At 40.3% G+C, this 21,368-nt stretch overlaps 1 protein-coding gene, 1 long non-coding RNA gene and 1 pseudogene across 2 annotated transcripts in view; 2 read left to right on the top strand and 1 right to left on the bottom strand.

Annotated features, from left to right (window-relative positions):
• The window catches only part of LOC118536824 (uncharacterized), a 29,445-nt gene that overhangs the window by 7,218 nt on the left and 859 nt on the right, over positions 1–21,368 (bottom strand). Inside the window, exon 2 of the long non-coding RNA XR_013440798.1 lies at positions 19,369–19,592. This is a non-coding gene — a long non-coding RNA (uncharacterized LOC118536824). The remainder of the gene's footprint in view (positions 1–19,368; positions 19,593–21,368) is intronic.
• LOC118536812 (translation machinery-associated protein 7 pseudogene) lies at positions 2,247–2,636 on the top strand (annotated as a pseudogene).
• The window catches only part of GTF2A1 (general transcription factor IIA subunit 1), a 44,660-nt gene continuing 43,993 nt past the window's right edge, over positions 20,702–21,368 (top strand). Inside the window, exon 1 of the mRNA XM_036094031.2 lies at positions 20,702–21,177. Coding sequence (XP_035949924.1) covers positions 21,148–21,177 — 30 coding nt within the window. The 5' untranslated portion in view covers positions 20,702–21,147. The remainder of the gene's footprint in view (positions 21,178–21,368) is intronic.

Below are 21,368 nucleotides of genomic sequence, written 5' to 3'. Positions count from 1 at the left end.
AGTACAGCACTGTTAAAACAGGAAAGAACTTAAAACTCAATACCAGACATCCCTGCTCTGAAAGTTCACTGCTCACACCCCACAGAGGGACTCCTTGTTATACATCTTTCTCCCTCACCTCTAGCCTGAGTAAATGGAGCCAACACCTCAAGTCCCCAAAAGATGGTCTCCCTGAATGCCAACGGAAAACTAAAAAATTCTTAAAATCTCATGTTAAGTGGGGATTAAGTTCTAAATTCAACACTCTTGAAAATCAAAGTGCCCGTAAAATAAAGTAGACTAAGGCATAAGTCTTCTTTAATGAAAGTTGCCCTATGACCCTCAATTAATTTTTCAGCTTCTTCATTGAGAATACGGACAGAGTCATCACCACCCCAAATCCCAGCCACCTGAACAATGTGTTCCAGTTCACGGTCAATGTGGGGAAGCCATTAAAATGAGTCACAATTATTTCCTGAGTTTTACCAACATGAATTGACTGTTTCAGGCTTGACAGCATCTTTTCTCTGCCTCACAGACCCACTGAGTGGAATGGCAGACCAAATAACTTGAATAGAAGTGTAATGAGTCTCCATTATAGTTTACTTTCTTATGCAAAGCAAATTTTAGTTCCACTCCATTGCATCCTGTCATGGACCCATTGAAGCATCTTTCCAAACCAAAGAGAAGTCTATCCTAGATCTCCAAAAAGAACTTACATAAACTCACATTTTTTTTCTTTAGAGGTCTAAAAAAATTTACAGATACTATTTTTAGAAAAACTCAGAGCTCAGGGACGCCTGGGTGGCTCAGTTGGTTAAGCATCTGCCTTCGGCTCAGGTCATGATCCCAGGGTCCTGGGATTGAGTCCCGCATTGGGCTCCTTGAGCCTGCTTCTCCCTTTCCCCCTGCCGCTCCCCCTGCTTGTGCGCGCTCTCTCGCTCGCTCTCTCTCCCTGACAAATAAATAAAATCTTTAAAAAAAAAAAAAAGAAAAACTCAGAGCTGAAAAACATGTACTTTCCTTCCCCACACAGTCTAGGTTAACAGAAGGGAACGAGATAAAATATCTTCTACACTTGTAGAAAGCAAACCCCAGGGGTTACTGTTTTTTTATCTTCTTTCCTCTCCCTCACCTCTTCCTCTTCTTCTCTTCCTCTCTGTTCTTTTCACTAAACGCTATAAAGCCCCAAGAGCCTGGACTAGTGTGGCACTGGTGGATAAAGGAACATATCTCAGAGACTGAAATGGTCTCCAATTATTTCTTCCCACGTTGAACTTTTTGAACAAATTGCACATCTCATTTGCCGCCTGTTAACAGTTGTGTGTTGCCTTTTAATATTTTTTATTTATTAGGTTTATCCTCCTCGTTAAAAAGCAATCATTGACTAAAAGAATTGGTCTTCTGGGCATGCAGCAAAAATGCACCGAAAGCAACATAGGAATCAGCAGACATAAATCAGCATACTCTTATCTATGCTACTCTGCCACCTACAGGAAGGTTGTGAGTGGGTCACCCCACTTTCAGGTGACAGCAATGACTAACATATCTGCAAAGTACTCTTCTTTGGAATAATTGCTAATCAATATAGTAGTCATTCAAGAATGTTTGAAACACCCATTCTGTGTTCTATTAGGTTCCAAGGATGCAGAGGTAAATGAGACATGGTCCACCCCCTCCAGAAATACCTTGTTCAGAAGATGGTTTTGATAGCAAATGCATCATCGGGAGCAAGGGCAGCACGTTTGACAGCTTCATTTGAGTTACAAAAGGGCATCCCACTTTCTGGGCTGGTAAAGCCCCACATCAGAACACAGAGAATACTGTAAGTAGATCAAGCCAGGGGTTTCACCTCTGCCTTCTCAGAAGAGTCCTTCTGTGCAACGTAGAAACTACATAATAGTATGTGGCCTCCTCAGTTCTATAGCTGGTACCCAAATCATGAGCGTAGGGATACCTATTTTTTTAAAAAATAGACATGAAAGGGGAGCCTGGGTGGCTCAATCAGTTAAGCGGCCGACTCTTGATCTCGGCTCGGGTCTTGATCTTGGGGTCATGAGTTCAAGCCCCTTGTGGGGCTCCCTGCTGGGTGTGGAGGCTACTTAAAAAAAAAAAGTAAAAATAGACATGAAAATATCTGGAGCCTAGAATTTACGAAAACATAAATCCATACATAAGGAAATACAGAAATAGTAACAATGTTTTAATATTTCATTTTAATCCCTGTATCAGTGAACGTAGGGGAGGAGATGAGGCTACAAGAAACAACAAAGATGATGTATAAAGGGTTTGAAGGGAGGTCTGGCCGCGAAGGTGGCAAGAAGCCCCTGAAGCAGTCTAAGAAGCAGGCCAAGGAGATGGACGAGGAAGATAAGGCATTCAAGCAGAAACAGAAAGAGGAGCAGAAGAAACTCGAGGAGCTAAAAGCGAAGGCCGCGGGGAAGGGCCCCCTGGCCACAGGTGGAATTAAGAAATCTGGCAAAAAGTAAGCTGTTCCATGTGCCCGAGGCAATGATGATCCTTAATTCCATTCCTGTTTAAACATCTGGATTCCCTGTCATAGCATCTGTTGCTACCTATAGCTGGAATGAAGTGTTGTCTTAGATCCTGTTGTACATTTAAGAATAAACTTTTGTAAAAAAAATAAAAAAAATAAAGGGTTTGAAGGGAAAAAAGAGGAGCCACAAATGGGAAACCAAAACCAGTGAAGAGGGGATGGTTGAAGGACAAATGAGCACACCCTTAATCTTGAAACTTTAGGAAAAGGTCATATGTATATTTTAAACAAGCACATGCAGAAATGCTCCTAAGAATGGTTTTGGGAGGTTGCACCACATTGACACATGCTATGAAGCAATGAATTTGCAGCAAGAAGTATTTCGCATGCACTTAGAAAGTTGCATTTGTCATGTGACTACAGACTATTCTTATCCACTCCCTGATATTATCATCATCATCAACAAAGACAATAAATAGTTGGGGAGTTCTTAAGATTATCAAAATAATTGGTTTTAGGGGCACCTGGGTGGCTCAGTCGGTTAAGCATCTGCCTTTGGCTCACGTCATGATCCCAGGGTCCTGGGATCGAGTGCCGCATGGGGCTCCCTGCTCTGCGGGAAGCCTGCTTCTCCCTCTTCCACTCCCCCTGCTTGTGTTCCCTCTCTCGCTATGTCTCTCTCTGTTGAATAAATAAATAAAATCTTTTTTAAAAATTGGTTTTAGCCAAGTACATTAGAAAGCTTAAATATTGTCATTCTTACCCTCAGAAAGAATTATATATAGCAAGATAATGTATAATGCAAGGTATATACAAAGTGCTAAATGACGGATTTTAGAAATCTGGGGAGGAATTCAAATGAATTATTGCAATCAGGGAAAAGTTTTGGAGAAGGGATATGTTTCGGGCCAACTCTTGAAGGAAGGGGTACCACTTCAAAAGGCAAAGTAGGGCATGGCCAGGAGGGCAAGTGCACAAGTAGGGGGAACACCATTATGTAAGTAAAGTAGGCAGAACTCAGTATAAATGGTGGATTTAGATATAATCAGTATATCTATTTGATGAGAATAGTAGAAATAAAAATGGCTAACTAGGACAGACTATATTTTCCTCCAAATAAATGCAATAAATAACAATACTTCCATTCCCAAATGCTCTTCCAGAACCTTCCAGCCCCCATCAAATTGTGGAGTCTATTTCCCCACCCCTTGAATCTGGGCTTTGAATGGTGGGTCTAACGACAGCTCCAACGAATAGAGCACAGTGGATGTGATGCTATGTGACTTCCAAGGTGAGGTCATAACAGGATGCAGTTTCTGCCTCCTTCTCTCTTAGTTCACTCACCTTTCCAACCTGGCTCCATGTTTTGAGGGAGCCCAGACCACGTCCAGTGACCACATGTAGGTATCCCACTCAACAGTCTTAGCTAAGGTCTCAGCTGACAGCTGGAATCAACCAAGACACATAAGTGCGTGGAGATTCAAATGATTCCAGCCCGCAGATTTTGAGGCTTCCAGCTGAGGCACCTGATGTCACAGAAAAGAGATAAGCCATTCCTGCTGTACTCTGTCCGAATTCCTGATCCTCATAATTCATGAGCATAATAAATAATTGTTTCAGGCCAATAAGTTCTGGGGTAATTTGTTACATAGTAGTTACATTCTAGTTCTAGTTACAGAGTAACTAGAACACTAACATTAATTGAGTAATAATCGAATGCCATGTACCACGTTTGATGCCTTATATTTTATATCGGCTAGCTATTTCTGTGTAACAAACCATTCCAAACCTCAGTGGCTTAAAACAATAGTTTTTGCTTATTAAGCTCACATATCTGTGGTCTACTGTGGACTGGCTGACCTAGGCCGGGCTCGCTTACGTGCTTAAGTGTTGCCTGGGAACCCTGCCCTAGCCTGGGCTTGGCTGGGGCATCTTAGTTAGGGCAGATCCACTGTATGTGTCTCTTATCCTCCTCTTGGAAATGACAAGTTTGCCTGGGTAGGTCATTTTCATGGAGAGGCAGGAGTGGAAATACTTAGGCTTCTTAGGGCCTGACGTCAGAAATGGCACACCATCACTTCTACCAAATTCTGTTGGCCAAATGGACTCACATGACCAGGCCCAGATTAATGGCGAAAGAGAACAGACTCCATCTGTTTAATATACTGCAAAGTCACAGGCGAAGGGTGTACACATAGGGAGGGGTGAAGAATTGGAGCCATTAATTCAATCTATTGCATAATTATCAAGTAAGTACCATTATCATCCCCCATCTCATTCATGTCATTGAGAAACTGAAGCACAGAGACTTTAAATAATGTGAGTTAACAGAGTTCCTGGAGCTTCCAGTGAGACTGCTGTTCCTGTGGCTTCTCATCACTGCAACTGTCCAAGACACCAAACTCTCATATGTCTTTGATCTTTAGGTGCTAGATCTCAACTGGCTGCAAGACTGCTGGGTCGTCCGTGCTTCCCACCTTAAACCAATTCCTAACCTTCCTCTAATTGGACCTTAGCATCACTATGCCAATATGTGTTTTTCCATTAGCCTCAGGAACTGCTAGAAATCCCAACTCTTTTCACCCATCACCCCAATTCATCCATGAATACATCTCCCTCTTACACTCCTCCCTAGCTCCCTCGACATTTCCTGTGCCTCTAAGACTCAAGACCTGTCATCAGTACTCTTTATCTATGATACCCTCTCTGGACAGTCCCTTCACTCCCATCTGCCTTCATTTCCAACCCGACTGAAACACTGCTATCCCCCTGTTCCAGGCACATGCTCCCACTGCCCTGAAGTCCTCGCAACAGGATGTGGTTTTTTTCTCTTACACCACGTACCTGTGGGCTTGAAGATGAGAGAGAAGAGAGGTATCCTCTTTGCTTCATAAATCATTCTTCCTCTTCAAAACTTGGATCCTATGGAGTTCATGCTATCACACACTACAACCCCAAATATTGCTATCTCCTTGACCTTCATACAAAGCTTAATTTAGCTTATTTTGCAAGACTAACTTGACCTGGGTTATTTCTTGATTGTGTGTCTGGAAATCATAAGCAAAACTTGAACTGGTTCCCAAGGTTAATATGAGGTCACTACAGACCAATTCTCTATCATTTATGAAAATTCTAATGTTCTAACCAATCACCGTGAAGTATAAATAACCACTGCCTTCCCATTATATAAACTACCCCTGACAGAAGGGGCCTTGCCCTCTAACCATATACCCTGAGCCTCATTCCATGTTTTGGTTTGAGGGCTCCTGGTTTGCAAACTGTATTTTGGTGTGTGCACAATAAACTTTTATGAATTACTAATTGGTCATTCGCTGGTTTTCTGTTATGTATGAACTTCTGACAGTAGTTACTTGCTGAGGCCCAAGACACATGGCTTACTCTCTAGGAAGATGTTCCAGGAGTTGCCCACATCACCTCTTATATGCACTGGATCAAATGTAAGCACAGGGTGACAATCAGCTGCAAAGGAAGCTCAAAAATGTAGTATCTTGCTGGGCAAGACCAGCTAACACTCAGGGAATTTTATTACTAAAGGAAAGGGAAAAATGGGTATTTGGGAACAGTTACTGATCTTTGTCACTTTAGTTAAGCCTCTTACCTACCCACTCTATGCCTTTCCACAAGTAGCTGACTGACACCAGAGAAAAGCACCACAGCCATTATGATTCTTATCCTAAATCTGAAGAAAGCAATTGATTCTCCATAACAACCTTATATACTTTCTAAGATACCTTTGATGTTCTGCCTGCAAAAAATGACTAATTCATATTTTCTCCTCTTTTCTCAAACCTTCAACGATTCCTTCCCACTTTTTACACTGTGTTCTCAGCTGATAACTTACCCTTGTATTTTACTGAAAAATTTTAAATTACAGGAAGTTCCTTTGCTTCCTACCACCAAATCTATCAACTTACCTACACATTTCCACCGTCAGTTCTTTCTTCTCATCCTCTCTCCTTTTACAGTATATGGAAGCTTTCTGTTCCCAGCAAAGATGAACACCTCCCTTTTTGCTCTGAAGCCTATCCTCCCTGGCCTTTCTCAAAGAGTGATGACTGCAATAATATGCAATTTCTTTTGTATCATTATGATTTTTTTTTCCCTGTTGACTATTCCCAGAAATAGTCTCTAACAAATCCCACCTTCAAAAAATCATTTGAGGAAAGGATTCTGGGAAGCTGGTGGAGTAGGAAGCACCAGGAATCAGTCTCCCCACCTAGACATCAATTGCATTGGCAGAATCTGATATAACCATGTTGGAACTCTGGAGTCTATTGAAGGCTTGCAACTTCCAGGCAAAGGCTTGGATGGTAAATTGCAGTTAGGTTCAGTCACTGTCAGCTCTTAGCCACAGGAGCAGCTACCCATCCCCCATCTCCCAGGCCTGTGGCAGGCAGCCCTGCACATACTCCAGAAGCAGCTTGTGTGTGCTTGCCGGAGCCAGAGTAGACACAAAGAACCCTGTCCTCCCAACATGGGGAGTCTGTGCTCTGACTGCTGATTGCTACTTCTGATCATGGAGATACAGAGAAGCTATATTTGCTCTCACCCTTTTCTCACTTCATCTTTTCTTCTCAGTTCACTCCAATTTGTCTTCCATCTCCATTACTACACTATAATGGCTTTTGTCAATGTCCTCTGACTTGACAAATCTAAGATCTTTCCTATCTTCTCTTATGTGCTTCTCAGCAGCATTTGACAGCTTTAACTACTCTCTTTTTGCAACATTCTCTAACCTTGGTGTCCACACCCACTTCCTACCCTCACTCCTCCCATTCTCCTGGTTTATATGCTACATCGTTGCCAACTCCTTCCCAGTCTTGTTTTTTTTGGTTCTTTCTCCTTGGTCCAGTCGGTAAATGTCAGAATGCCTCTACTCTCTCCCCTTATATTCCTCACACAATCTCACACATCCCCATGGCTCTAAGTACCTATATATGCTAAATGATTCCCCAATATTTATTTCCAGGTCAAATTGCTGAGTTCTAAACTTGTATTCAACAGTTTATTTGATGTCTTCACCTCAGTGCTCAACAGACATCTAAACCTAACCATAACAGAATTTTTCTCCCCTAAATGTGTCTTTCCCTCAATTTTCCCCAACCTAAATGGCACCACATCTTCCCAGTCACCTAAGAGAAGCCTATGTGGCATCTCTGATTGCTCATTTTTCTAAAACCCCATGTTGTACCCAAAGCAAACCTTACTGGGTCCCTTTTCAAAACATATGATGAATCTTTCTATCTCTACTCTTCTCACCTGGATTTCTACAAATGCCTAACATATAATATTCTACTTATTTATCTTGTCTGTTGTCTGTTTCACCAGCCTCATGGGCTTCATGAGTGAAGGGAATTCGGTTTGTTTTGTCTTATGCTGTACATTCATGGCTTAGAATAGGGCTTGATGCTCAATAAGTATTTGTTGAATGATTGGCAGAAAAGTCTAGTGGGAATCAGACATGCAAAAATTGAATTATAATACATTCTTTTATTTTTTCTAAATAAACATTTTATTTATTTATTTATTGATAGAGACAGATAGTTACAGAGATATCGAGAGAGAGTACAAGCAGGGGGAGCAGCAGAGGGAGAGGGAGAAGCAGGCTCCCCGCTGAGCAGGGAGCCCGATGCGGGGCTCGATCCCAGAATCCTGGGATCACGACCTGAGCCGAAGGCAGACGATTAACCGACTGAGCCACCCAGGTACCCTATAATACATTCTTTTAAATGGGAGTATGTACAAAACTTAGGAAGGAGAGTATTTCCAGATCTTGAGAATTAGAGACAACGTTAGTCTTTCTTTTTGGATGAGAGAAAAATAAGCCACGAACAAAGAAAATTGTGAAAATATTTGTCTTAATAGTCCCTTTAAAATGTACATTGAAGCCCAATACACAAGTAATTACATCAAATATTATCACTTTCCAAATAATTTACAAAAATAAATATAGAGAAACAATGATGGGGGAAATAATGGAAGGAATTAAAACTTCCAGGAGCTGGGTTTCTCTAGAAAGGAAAAAAGGTAAGTGGAGAAAGACATTGTTAAGTGTGTAATGTGAATAAAGATACAGAAACGAATTTTTAAAAATTCCTTTTTCTGGAGGAATGAGAATGGAGATTGGTCTCAACTTTATAGGACAGGTATGTGGGACCTGTATAAAGTCAGAGAGATAGTGGGGACAATCTATCATGGGTAGCTTGTGACTATCAATTAGTATTTAAAATGTAGAAATCCTAAGACCCATCAACTCCATTTCTAAGAATCTATCCTACAAATGTAATAACAAAAGTGTATAAAGGTACATTCACAAGGACATTGTTGCAGCAAAGTTTAACGTAGCACAAGAGGGAACAGCCTAACTATTCCTTTGTGTACCTACAGAGGTGTCATCAAAGTCATCTGAGAATGTGAAATTTACTGGTCTAGAAAGAGGTCTGTGATATACTGGGTCTATGAAAAAGGCAAAATGGAGCGCCTGGGTGATGCAGCCGGTTAAGCAACCAACTCTTGGTTTTGCCTCGGATCATAATCTCAGGGTTGTGAGATCAAGCCCTGGCGTGAGCCAAGCTACTCATGCTGTTTGACAAGGTCCAAGTATGGGGGACGATCCTGAAAACAGGGGACTCCACAGCTGGCTCCTGCTCTTCTCTTTCATTTTGTTTATGGCAATCTTTATAATTGTGGGAATATTTCTGGGGTTTCATGATAAAGTGACTACTCATCTTAGTTACGCCTATCTAAGCAATCATAATGAAACTAATTCCACGAAGAATTAGTTTCTATAGAACAAAATAACAAGACGTTCACGCTCTGTCTAGCACCTTTCTCTTTGCGTACTGTTTTTTAGTTTTAGCGAAAGCCAATAAGCAGAAATCAATAAAGGTCATGTTAATCATTACAAAGGAAAAATGAAAGAAGGCTATGGCTGTAATCCAGAAAATGATCTAAGATGTGGAAAAACAAAAATATCCTAACATATAAATAAAGTTCCTCCGAGGCTGTCAGGAGGAGATGCTTGCAACCTGATCCTGTGTCTGTGTCTCCTCATTCGCCGACGCCGTCCTTTCCTACGAGAGACCCACCCCGGCTGGAGCTGGACTCCGGCAGAGCCCCATGTGGGGCTCCATGCTCAGCATAAAATCTGCTTGAGATTCTCTCTCCCACTCCCTGTCTCTCCGGCTTATTCGCTCTCTCTCTCTCTCTCAAATAAATAAATAAATAAATCTTTATTTTTTTAAAAAAAGAAAAAAGCAAGTTGTATATAAAATTTAAGGCATGATTCCTTTTTTGTAAAAAACAAAGTGTACTCATATTTATCTACATATATATATCCAGAGATGCTTTGTGGGCATAAGAAAAAATACACGTGTGATCGAAATGTATGACTGGAAAGACAGAAATACATGGGCTTCATCTTTTATTTTATGTAATTTTTTTATTTGATAGCTTTTGGTAATTTAACTTTTCTTGTTTTGTTGTTGTTTTTCCTCCCCAGTAAAATATTTTTTGAATGTCATGATTGGTTCAGGAAAAAAAATCAGAGGGCTAAATATGGAGACTAAGAACATACTGAGATTTTGAAAATGGTATGTATCTGATAATCATTATCCAATCACATTTTTATAAAGTCAGACAGAAATTCCGATTTGATTTTTTAAGCCAATATTGGAAGGGTGAAAATACATTAAGGGCACTGAAAAGAGGCTATGTTTGGTATTCTGTAACTATGGTATTAAAAAGGAAAAAGAAAAGCAAAGGAACAGTAATGGGAGACAATGAGAGGCAAAGAGGGAGGGAAAGAGAAAGGAAGGTAAGTTCAGGGAAGAGGGGAGACAGGAAGAAGGGATTTGGAATTGATTGTATCGTTCACTAAAATTAGAGAAAATTAAGAAGCTATTATGTAATGAAATCTCTCCTTGGAAAATAAAACGATTGTTAGTGATAAATATCCCTAAGGAGGCTACGAAATATATGAAGAAATGAAACACCACCCAGGGACTGTGGTTTCCTAGTTCTGTGTTCTATCTGGGCTCAGGTGTATTTTGTCTTCCTGTGGCCAAATAACAGTATTGATTGTCTTTTATCACACACTACAATATATCTGAAGGCTGGAAAATCTATCATTTCAATTTAACATTTATTGAGGAATGGTAATGCATTCTACACTTGACAAATGAGCAATTATATCTCTCGACTAGAGATTTATATAAGGCCTCCAGTTTTAAACAGTCTGAGTCATTTCAGGAAATAGATGATTTTCAACAAATTTAGAAACAGAAATCAGTTATTCAAATGATTTAACGTCAAAGAAACTGGTGAAAAATTTACTAATTCAGAGTGTAGTATGTGTTTCATCTCAAACTTGGAATTGCTTCCTTCTTTGATTCTAATTTTACAGATGGAAAAAATAAAAAAAAACCCCTACATGTCCGAAAGAGAGATGGCTTTGCTTAATTGGTGAACTCAGTTCAGAAGTATGTTCTAATTCCCATTTGCTCCACTGTTCAACATGATCTAGACAAAGACAAAATGGAACCCATTTAATTTTCTGTTCCATCAATATTATTATTGTTGTTGTTATTGTTGTTATGGTCTTCAATATTTACTGAGGACCTACTTTGTGCCAATCACTGTGCTAAGGGGCTTTACATGGATTAACTCTTAATCATCACACAACTCTCTAAAGTAGGTAATATTACTAAACTGCCACTTTACAGATGAGGTAACTTGCCCGTGGTCAGAGCGGGGACAAGCATCTTAGTCTACATGACTCGAAGTCCACACGCTTGGTTCCTTGCTATACCACTATACCTTTCAGTATATACTGCCTCTTCTGAGTTATTATTGTGCAATGACATTAGAACATGCCCAATTTAATGTATTTTTTAATCTACAGAATCAAAGTTTATGCCACTGGCTTATTAGGTAAAATATAAAGAATTCCTCTTCCTAATGTTCTACCACTAAAAACAGTCATCTTTCATTTTCTTGTTTTATGAAAGCATTTAAAATGTAATGATAAAGCTAGACATAAATGTTTTGATTATAAAGAATCTTGCTAGAAAATGACTGTTCTTGACAAATTCAGTAATTGAGTAGGTGCTACTTAAAATGGGAAATGGATGATTTTCAACTGATGTAAAAACAGAGAAATTAGTTATTTAAATGATTTAATAAATGCTTCTTGATGATGCTTTTATGAAGGCAGTTATATTTAATCAGGGCAAAGTCTCGGTTTCAGGTCTCAGTTTTGCATAAGCTACAGAGTTTCTCTTCTCCCAGACGAAGTTTAACACATTATATAATTAACATACATTTGACAAACTTAAGGAGCAACATGATTTGACTCAAAACCTTTGCATTCTCCTGGATTGATAGTTTCTTATTTCTAAGACAGGTGGAAAGAGCCTTGAACTTGTACCTCTAAAATTTCACAAGTAAACAGCAATATGAACTTGGGCAAGTCACTGCTGAAGGTGAGTCTCAGTTTCCCGTCCACAATGAAGGGATTATATTACTTATCTCATTGGATTGCTGCAAGCTTTAAAGGAAGTACTGTGTGATTAAAGCTTTTAAAGTAAATCCATTATTATTATTGTTGCTTCTCATCTTGGCAGGAACACAAAATAGCAAATTCCTCATTTTTTTTTTTTTAATCTCCATTTTTCCTGTTTAAGCATCTATTATGTTTTGCCTGCTGGCTGTCTCATTACTTTGAAGAAACATCCTACAAAAATAATCCAGAGCCTTGTTCACAACAAGGTATTTGAACTGCAACCCCTTGATTTTCTCACAGAAAACTGTTAAATGGATCAGTCCTCCCATTCTGGTCAGGAATCTCTGAGAGACTTTCTGCTTCCTCCCTTTTTACAAGCTGTACTACCTCTACTACCAGAGGAAGGTAGATTCTGGGAACTGAAAATGGTCTATCTAGTTCCAGTTTACATAATAATTCTCTAAGATATGGTTTGTAAATAAACTACAGATTTATCTATGTTGTGTTTTATTAGAAAGTTATCTACGTAGAATTATCTGCCATATCAGAAGCCTCTATCAAATTGAAGATGTATGAATAAGAAGATAAAGGTGGCATGTAAATAAAAGATAATTTGGGGGAGTCTGGGGGGCTGAATTGGTTAAGTACCTGCCTTTGGCTCAGGTCATGATCTCAGGGTCTTGGAATTGAGTGAGGCTTCCTGCTCAGTGAAGAGTCTGCTCCTCCCTCTCCCTCTGCCCCTCTCCCCTGCTCATGCATTCATTCTCTCTTTCTCAAATAAACGAAGTCTTTAAAAAAAAGATAGTTTGTCTGCTAGAATACTTTTATAAAAACATCAGAGTGAGTACCTTATTTTTCACCATTTTTAACTATCCCAATCACAGCTGTTCAACTTGTGAATCAAGATAAGGTATATGTGGCTGAGGTCCAAGAATCAGAGAAAGAGGAAACCTATGTAATTAAACAGTGTTTAATATTAATTACATTTATAACACAGTACCAGGTCTTCTTGGGGATATGAACTGTTTTTCAACTGGAAGACAAGCCGTCTGGAAAAAGAACCATCACTGGTTGTAAAATAAAGCTTCACTGGACCTATTTTTGACATTTTACATGAACAATTTAATTTAATTCAGTAACTCTTTAATTTCATCAAATATCCAGGAAGTATGCAAATTTCCAATTGTGTCATAATTGTCATTTCTTTTACAGTTATTTGAATTAGGATCCAAATAAGTTCCACACATTGTGATTGATTGATATAACTCTTGTCTTTTAATCTATAGGATCCTCTCTCTCTCTCCCTGAATTTATTTGTTGAAGAAACTGGACCATTTGTCCTATAGCTTCCCAGCGTCTGGATTTTGCTGATTGCATTCCGGATATGTAGTTTGCAATGTCCTTGCACCTTCTGTATTTTTTGAAAATTGTTAGTTGGAACTACAAGCCTAGTCAGATTCAGGGTTTATAATTTTGGGTGGTGGCCGTGAAGGTAAGACTACCTTATTGGTGGTAGCATGTTCTTTATCAGGCCCCATATACATCTGGTTGTTTCCCTTTTTGTGATGTTAGCAGGTGTCAGTGTTTAATGCCTCCATCTCAATTCATTAGAGGTTGTGAAACGGTGATATTTTATCATTCTTTATTCACTTATTAGTTGGACTACTTCTTTAATGAGAAACTTCCTCTCATCTACTGTATTAGTTTCCTGAGGCTGTTGTAATAAATAACCATGAATTTGGTGGCTTAAACACAACAGAAATTTATTCTCTTGCAGTTCTGGAGGCCAGAAGTCTAAGATAAAGGTATTGGCAGGGCCACATTCGTCCCGGAGGCTCTAGGGGAGACTCTGTTCCTTGCCTCTTCCAATTTCTGGTGGCTGCGACATTACCTGTGGCTCTAACTATCCAGCTTCTACCACTGTGGTTACATTACCTCTTCCTTCTCTTTTGCTCACCTCTATGTATCTCTTATAAGGACACCTGTCATCAGATTTAGGGCCTACCAGGGTAATCCAGGATGATCTCCTCACAAACTCCTTAACATAATTATATCTGAAAGACCCTTTTTCTGGGGCACCTGAGTGGCTCAGTCGGTTAAGCATCTGCCTTCAGCTCAGCTCATGAGCTCCGGGTCCTGGGATCGAGCCCCGTGTTAGGCTCCTGGCTCAGCCCGGAAGTCTGCTTCTCTCTCTCCCACTGTCCCCACTCCTTCTATTTCTTGTTCTCTCTCTCAAATAAATAAATAAAATCTTAAGAAAAAACAGACCATTTTTTTTTTTTTTACAAGTAAGGTAACATTCACAGGTTCTGAGGATTAGGACATGGACATTTTCTTTTGGGGGTCACATTCAACCCACGATATCTACCATTTGGTACTCGGTGGTAGAGTTCATGTAGGAAAGGCTAGATAAGTCCTTGATTAGTTTTCTTCATTTACCACTCTTCAGAATAATGAGTTAATTCCCCAGCATCATCCAATAGTGACCAATTAGCATTTTCATGTTTCTTTAACAGTATTATAAATTAATGGATTTAAATATTTGATGTACTTCAACTTGCTATTAAGTTCTATCCTATTGGTACTCCAAGTGTCTCACCTTTGGCCAGTAGGGCCCTCTTCATGTTGGCTCCTAAATTCTCTTGACACGACAGACACTAGCAGTCTTTGGTATCTTCTGTTATGGGTTGAATTGTGTCCTCCAAAAAAGCGATGTTGAAATCTGAACCCCAGTATCTCAGAAAGTGACCTTATTTGGAAATAGGGTGGTCATTAGGGTAAACCCTAATCCAGTATGACTGGCATCCTTACAAAAAGGGGAATTTGGGACACAGAGACAGACACGCATAGAGGGAAAACAATGTAAAGACACAGGGAGAATTCCATGTACAGATGGAGGCAGAGATTGGAGGCATGCGACCATAAGCCAAAGAACACCAAGGATTGCAGGCCAACACCAGAAGCTGGGAAGAGGTGAGGAAGGATTCTACTCAGAGGGTCAGATACAGCATGGTCTCGCTGACACCTTGATTTCAGACTTCCAGGTTTCAGGAGTGTGAGAAAATAAATTTCTATTATTTTAAGTCACCCAGTTTGTGGGACTTTGTTACAATAGCCCAGGGAAACTAATACATCTTCCTTGTGACCTGTATGAAAAGATATTCTAGACTCATTTTGTATTAGGTTGGACAATAATTGGCAATTTCCTCTGGCTCAAACTGATATTTTTCTTGCTCTAATCCTGGAGTCAGCAATATCTGCAAGGAGCCTTGATTCCTTTTAGTGGAAAATGGTATTTCAAGATCATAATCTGAGAGCTAGAGATGCTCACAGTTGCTAGATTGGTCACTGTGTTTAGGCTCTTTCAGAGCTATGTATATTTTACAACTAAAACACTGGGTTTGGGTTTTGTTGTTTTTTAGAAAAAAGACATTTCTTGGTCCTGACCTGGACTCAGAATGAGACATTTCTCCAAGGAATACTGGTCTTGAAATGCCATAATTTAGGCATTAGGTGTACTCATTGCTACTGGATTGGTTATTCCTAGGCCTTTTCAGAGGCAGGGTAAAAAATAAGACAATGCATCATGATGCTTCTAATTCAAATTCGGGATTACAGAATTTTACTTATGTACTTATATCTTACATCTGCATTTCCTTTCCTCCATGTTGGGAATCCTGGTTTTCAAGAACAATTAAGATGATATAATTAGAACATCACATAATTACTCATTTTATTTATCTCACATTTCACATTTAAAAAACCAGAATACATATACAAACATTATCACAGCAATACAGAGAAGAGTGAAAAAAAAAACTTTTCTATTTCTTTGTTTTTAGAAAATATCTCCCTACAGATGTATAGTCAAATTACTGTTTTTAAAAAATATTTTATTTATTTATTTGAGAGAGAGAGCATGAAAGAGAGAGAGAGAGCACAAGCAGGGGGGAGGGGGAGAGGGAAAGGGAAAAGCAGGCTCCCCGTTGAGCAGGGACCCATGACCTGAGCTGAAGGCGATGCTTAACCTACTGAGCCACCCGAGCACCCCAAATTACTGTGTTTTAAGGTCACTTGAAAAGGTTCCCCTCTGTGTGTTATGAAATATACTATTAGGTTTATTTGCTTCATTTTATTTCAGTTTTGAGACCAATTACAATTAATTTTATTTTATAAATAAGTTAATTTCATTTTATAATTAAGTGAATAGGTTTCCAGAGTCAAATATAAAAAATACATTTAAATAAGCCTAGTTTCTATTCCTGTCCTCATCATAATATTTTCTCCCTGTCCTTATAGGTAACCTTCCTTTAAAAAAAATTATGGTTTATCTTTCCTTTTTTTTTTTTTAATATAAGCAAGTGTATGTACACACAATGTTATAGTTCCTCTTTTCTTAGATGGTAGCAGACAAAGAACACTTATCTCTACTTGCTTTTCTCACTTAACACTGTATCCTGAAGATTAGTCCATAGTGGTATATAGAGATATTCCTCATTCCTTGTTATAGCTGTATAGTATTTCACTGTGTGCAAGTACCATAGTTTATTCAACCAATCCCCTTATATGGACATATCAGAGTGTTTCCTTTCTTCTGGTGCTACAAGCAGTCCTATAATTGAATAGTCCTGGGCATATACCTTTTCATATTTCTGCTACTATATCTGTGGGATAGAGTCCTAGAATTGGCATTGCTGAGTCAATGAACAAATTCATATGTAGTTTTGCTAGGTATAATTGTACACATGTATAACCAAGGAACTTGATGAATTACAATGATAGATCAGCATTTAGCTTAAAGAATTTTTTTTTTCCAGAATTATTTGAGAGAGAGAGAGGGTGAGCATGCATGAGTGGGGGTGGGGGGAGGGGTAGAGAGAGAAGAAGCAGACTCCTCGATGAACGTGGAGCCCGACATGGGGCTCAATCTCATGACCCTGAGATCATGACCAGAATCGGAAATCAAGAGTCAGAGGATTAATCGACTGAGCCACCCAGGTGCCCCTTAGGTTAAGGAATCTTATCTCACAACAGCATATATTATATTTACATACAAAAATTACTCTGTATACTCACCACTTAAGTTATCAAAATTTAGCCAAACTTTTTGTGGATAAATTAATCATCAACCACTGGCAGCATTATTAAAATCTCATAGGAGTGTTCTATAAAGTGAGTTAAAAAGATCTTTCCCTTGCTTTGATGTTGTTGATGTAACTTACCATTAATAATAAAAACATCCACCCAATACTTACCAAAGCACTTTCTAGTACCTTTGATCTTCCCAACAATCCATATTTCATCTTATCAAGCACAGAGAAGTTTAGTTACTGCAGAAGGTCTCACAGTAAGGTAATGGCATTGTCAAACCTGACTGCACAGATTCTGCACTAAGTTATTTTTGCTAAGCCACCACTAACTGGCTTATATTTCCATATACAAAAAATAATTGCAAGTTAGTTGCTGTTTTAAGACATGAAGTAGCAATTTTAAACTGTAAGTTAGAAGGAAGAGAACATTAAAAAAAAGAGTTAAAAAAATCTCAGTACATGTATAAAAGTAATTGGTATGGCCAGTAGTTTCTTTTTATACACTGCATCAAACATCAGTGCATGTGGAAATCAACAGGTGTTTTTGTTTTGTTTTTGTAAAGGCCTAAAAAATACGTGAATTCTGAATATAATTTTTTGGTAGTACTGAAATACAGTGCTTTTAATATCTTGAATGAATGCTGTCATTATGCACCATACAATAGGGGCTTTCATTAGGATTGTTAAGCTTGAGTTACAAGATCTTCCCTCTTCACTTCTGTTTTCTCCAAAAGTGCCCAATACTATTGAGTATGTAAGGGCTGCATGATTCCTAAATATGCCAGATAATTAGCTTTATTGATTTATCTATCTATCTATCTATCTATTATTTAAGAACATGGAAACTGAAGGTAAGTTACATAATGAGATTTTAGTTCAAGCTAATTTCCATGAGCAGTCTTTTTAGATTTTTTTTCTTTCTTGGCATTGTTGCTGAAATAGTCATTTGGACAGTAAAACATTTTAATGTTTGGACATATAAGGTTTGGTGTCATTTTGTTTATGGTATATTAAAATTTATGCACTAAATTTTTCGGTTGCTTCTTTTGTTTGGCAGTTATCCAGTGTTTAGGCAGAATATTAACGTTAACAGAAAGAAGTAACTTTTTATTGTCCAGTACAAAACACTTTGAAGTAAAAAAAAAAAAAAAAGATTCACAAAGAAACAGATCACTATATGTATCTGTTTAAATATACGGCTGTTACAAAGTATGAGTTCACAAACTGAAAATCCAGTATAAATGTTTCAAACATGGTTACAAGGAGCTGCTAAAATTAGAAAAGTTATTTAAGCTCCCCTCCCCCAAGAAAAAGTTCAGATAAAAACAATTTAAATATAATGCTAAATCTAGTCTTACATGGGAGGAGCTTTCTATTCACAGATTTCTAGCTTTGTGAATTAAACAGCTGTAGTCTCCAAATTATTCAGACCCAGTATTTTGGTGCAAGATCAGGAAATGTCTCTTTCTGAAACTAAACTGGCTGGCACACATATATAGTGATTGAAGGCATATTACAACTGAATGAGGAATGGAAAACAGTAAATTGGAATGGAATCCATGGTGGTTAGTTAGATGCCAGGCACACTGGAGAGAGAAGGGAAGAGATCTGGGTCAATATTAGTCAAGTGCTTCAGCATTGTTACAGTTTAAAGTGTGTAAAAACAGAGGCCATCTCAGAGCCTCCGAGAAGTATGAAGTATGTCATAAGGAGTCCAGAACTGGGTTTTCTGTCTTTTTAATCCAGTAACTGTATTTTGTTACTTCACAGGTCAGTCTCAATCAGAGCAAAATGGTGACTAATCCCCTTGGGAATAAGTCCATGGAGAATAAATCTCATAGATTTTAACCCATGTTTTGTATGCAGTGGTCTTTATCTTAACTGATGGCAAAACATTTTATCATTTAGTCAAGAATACCAAGGGGTTACGGAAGAAAATGAGGTGGAAGGTGAGGGATTCCAAGTGCAAATACTTGGTAGTATGTATACATAAAGAGGTAAAAAGAAGTCCTAATAAGCCAATACCAGTAGTGGTACTGTTTAGTATAACTTTTCGGGCTAATGGTCACCTGAATATTAAATGAATTACAAAAGGTGATGGAACCCTATTTTTACGTATCAAGAACACTATGATTTCCTAGGACTGTTTTTTAAGTGCCTTCACGCAGGAAGCTGTGCAAGGAACTGAAATGCAACTGGTAAGGCAAGAATGTAGGATCAGCTGTGTTAAAAGAAATCTCAAAATTAATTGATATTCTCTATGCCCATCACAAACATACCGACAACTTCCCATTTCTGAGTATTCCCATTTCTGAGAAAGCCTCTGCTTTCTCTAATTTCTTCCTTCAGGTCCTGGCACGTTGCATCTTTTCCTCTCTCTGGTAGTTGTCTTTGATATTTTCCAAATATGCTTTCAGTTGCATACAACTTTGACATTTCGTTTTGGTTTATGAAGATAAACTCCCTCACTTGTCCAGACTACATTCCATGTCTCTCAAAATTCCTAGGGACAAAGAGAATTAGGTACTGTGAGTTCTGCCTTCTAAACAGAGAATTCTCTGTTCTGCGTGAAACGTTGCCATAAAGGCGGGATTTGCCTGAGCAGAGCAGGTCAACGCCTTTTGATTTATACTCCAAGACATGGACTTTTTTTGCCCGCTCTCTCGCAGCGAGAGGCCACGAGAGTTGGTGGGTCAAGGGGAAGTATTTCAGATGTTAGTCATTACACGCAGGCCATGTGGTTACAGAATTTTGGCAGTATTTTAAAAAAGAGGGGGAGGGGTAAACGTTATCGTGCTGTCATAATCCGGTGGCTCTTGTTTCGTTTATTTTTTTGCATTTCCACCACCGTTATAAGTCACTTAAAGTACTAGTAGGCTAGTAGGTGGCCGAACCTTGGGGAAACTTAAGCCCAGAAACTTTTAGCTGTACTGGTGGAGACAACTCAGCCAGTTCAGGGGTTACTAATTCTGAAATGTGTTAACAGTGGGCCCAAATCAGCTTTCTTCCCGTTTAGGAAGACGTATACAATTTTGCAGGCGAAAGGCCCACCCTTCAGCAGAGTAACGAAAGCCTCAGAGCTTGAAGTCAAAAGACTAGCTCAAGCCCCGAGATGACTCCGCATTTAAAACTCTGCCCCGAGTCCGAGCGCTCCCGGGGCCGGAAGCGGGAACACGTGACCGGTCCTCTGCAGCCATTGCTAGCGAGGCAGCCGCCACCATCCCTTCCATATTTTCTAGCTTCTCTAGCGCCGGGAGACCCAGAAACACCTGACAAGAGTCGGTCCCAGGTAACTCTGGACTGGAGTGTCACCAGAACTCATGCCTTTTCTAGCAATGCTTTGCAAGTCCCTCACCCTAAAAGAGCTGTGGGACACTTCCGCCTGGGTGGCAACCACGTGATCACGCGAGACTTGGGGAGCGGGCAAGCCGACTTGACTACTCCAGTCCCCTGGCTCCGCCCGCCCAGCACCCTCCACGGCGCGTGACGACGCGGCCCACGGCGGCCTCCGCCCCGGCGCGCCTGCGCACGCGGCTCTCGCGGTGTCTCGCGCTCAGCCCCGCCCACCTCTGCCCCCGCCCTTTCCGCCCCTCCCTCCCCCTCCGCCCTGTCTCTCGGCGGCAGCGGCGGCGGCGGTGGCTCGCGCAGCTCGTTGGCTCACTATATAAAGGGGAGAAGCGGGCGGACCGGACGGCTGGAGCTGCAGCCGGTGGCGGCAGCGGCGGCGCGGGGAGCGGCGACCGGTGGTGGTTTCCCTCCTTGGTGCGGGGTGGGGAGCCGGCAACGCCCCCCGGACCCCAGAAGGGTCGTGGCTTTTTTTTTTTTTTAAGGGCGATTCTCGGGGTTTTTAGCTGTGGGAGGACTGCCCCCCTCCTCCTCCTCCTCTCACCGCTCCCCTTTACTCTTTCAGGATTCGATTTTGTTTGAAATTTTTACCCCCAATCTTGCGGTGGCTTGGGCCACCCTCCGGGTTTTTTGGTTTTCTTTTTTTCTTTTTTGGTTTTGTTTTTATCTTGTTTTCTTGGGCTTGCCCCCTCTTGTTTGTGTTGTGTGTGGAAATGGCGAACTCGGCAAATACAAACACCGTGGTAAGGACGTGGTTTGGTGGCCGGCGGGGGCTTCGTCCAGGCGGCAGCAACGGCCGGACCGGGCGGGGGCGGGGACGACGGCGGCGACTCCCGGCCTCTACTCTCCTCAGCCGCCCGCGCGGCCGCCGCCGCTTCCCGCCTCGGGCGGAGCGGGCCGGGGCGGCGGGCGCGGGGGGGCGCCTCGGGCTCGC

Source organism: Halichoerus grypus, chromosome 8 (genome assembly GCF_964656455.1).
Source record: "Halichoerus grypus chromosome 8, mHalGry1.hap1.1, whole genome shotgun sequence".
Taxonomy (NCBI): Eukaryota; Metazoa; Chordata; class Mammalia; order Carnivora; family Phocidae; genus Halichoerus; species Halichoerus grypus.
This window is presented reverse-complemented; position numbering and strand designations above follow the sequence as displayed.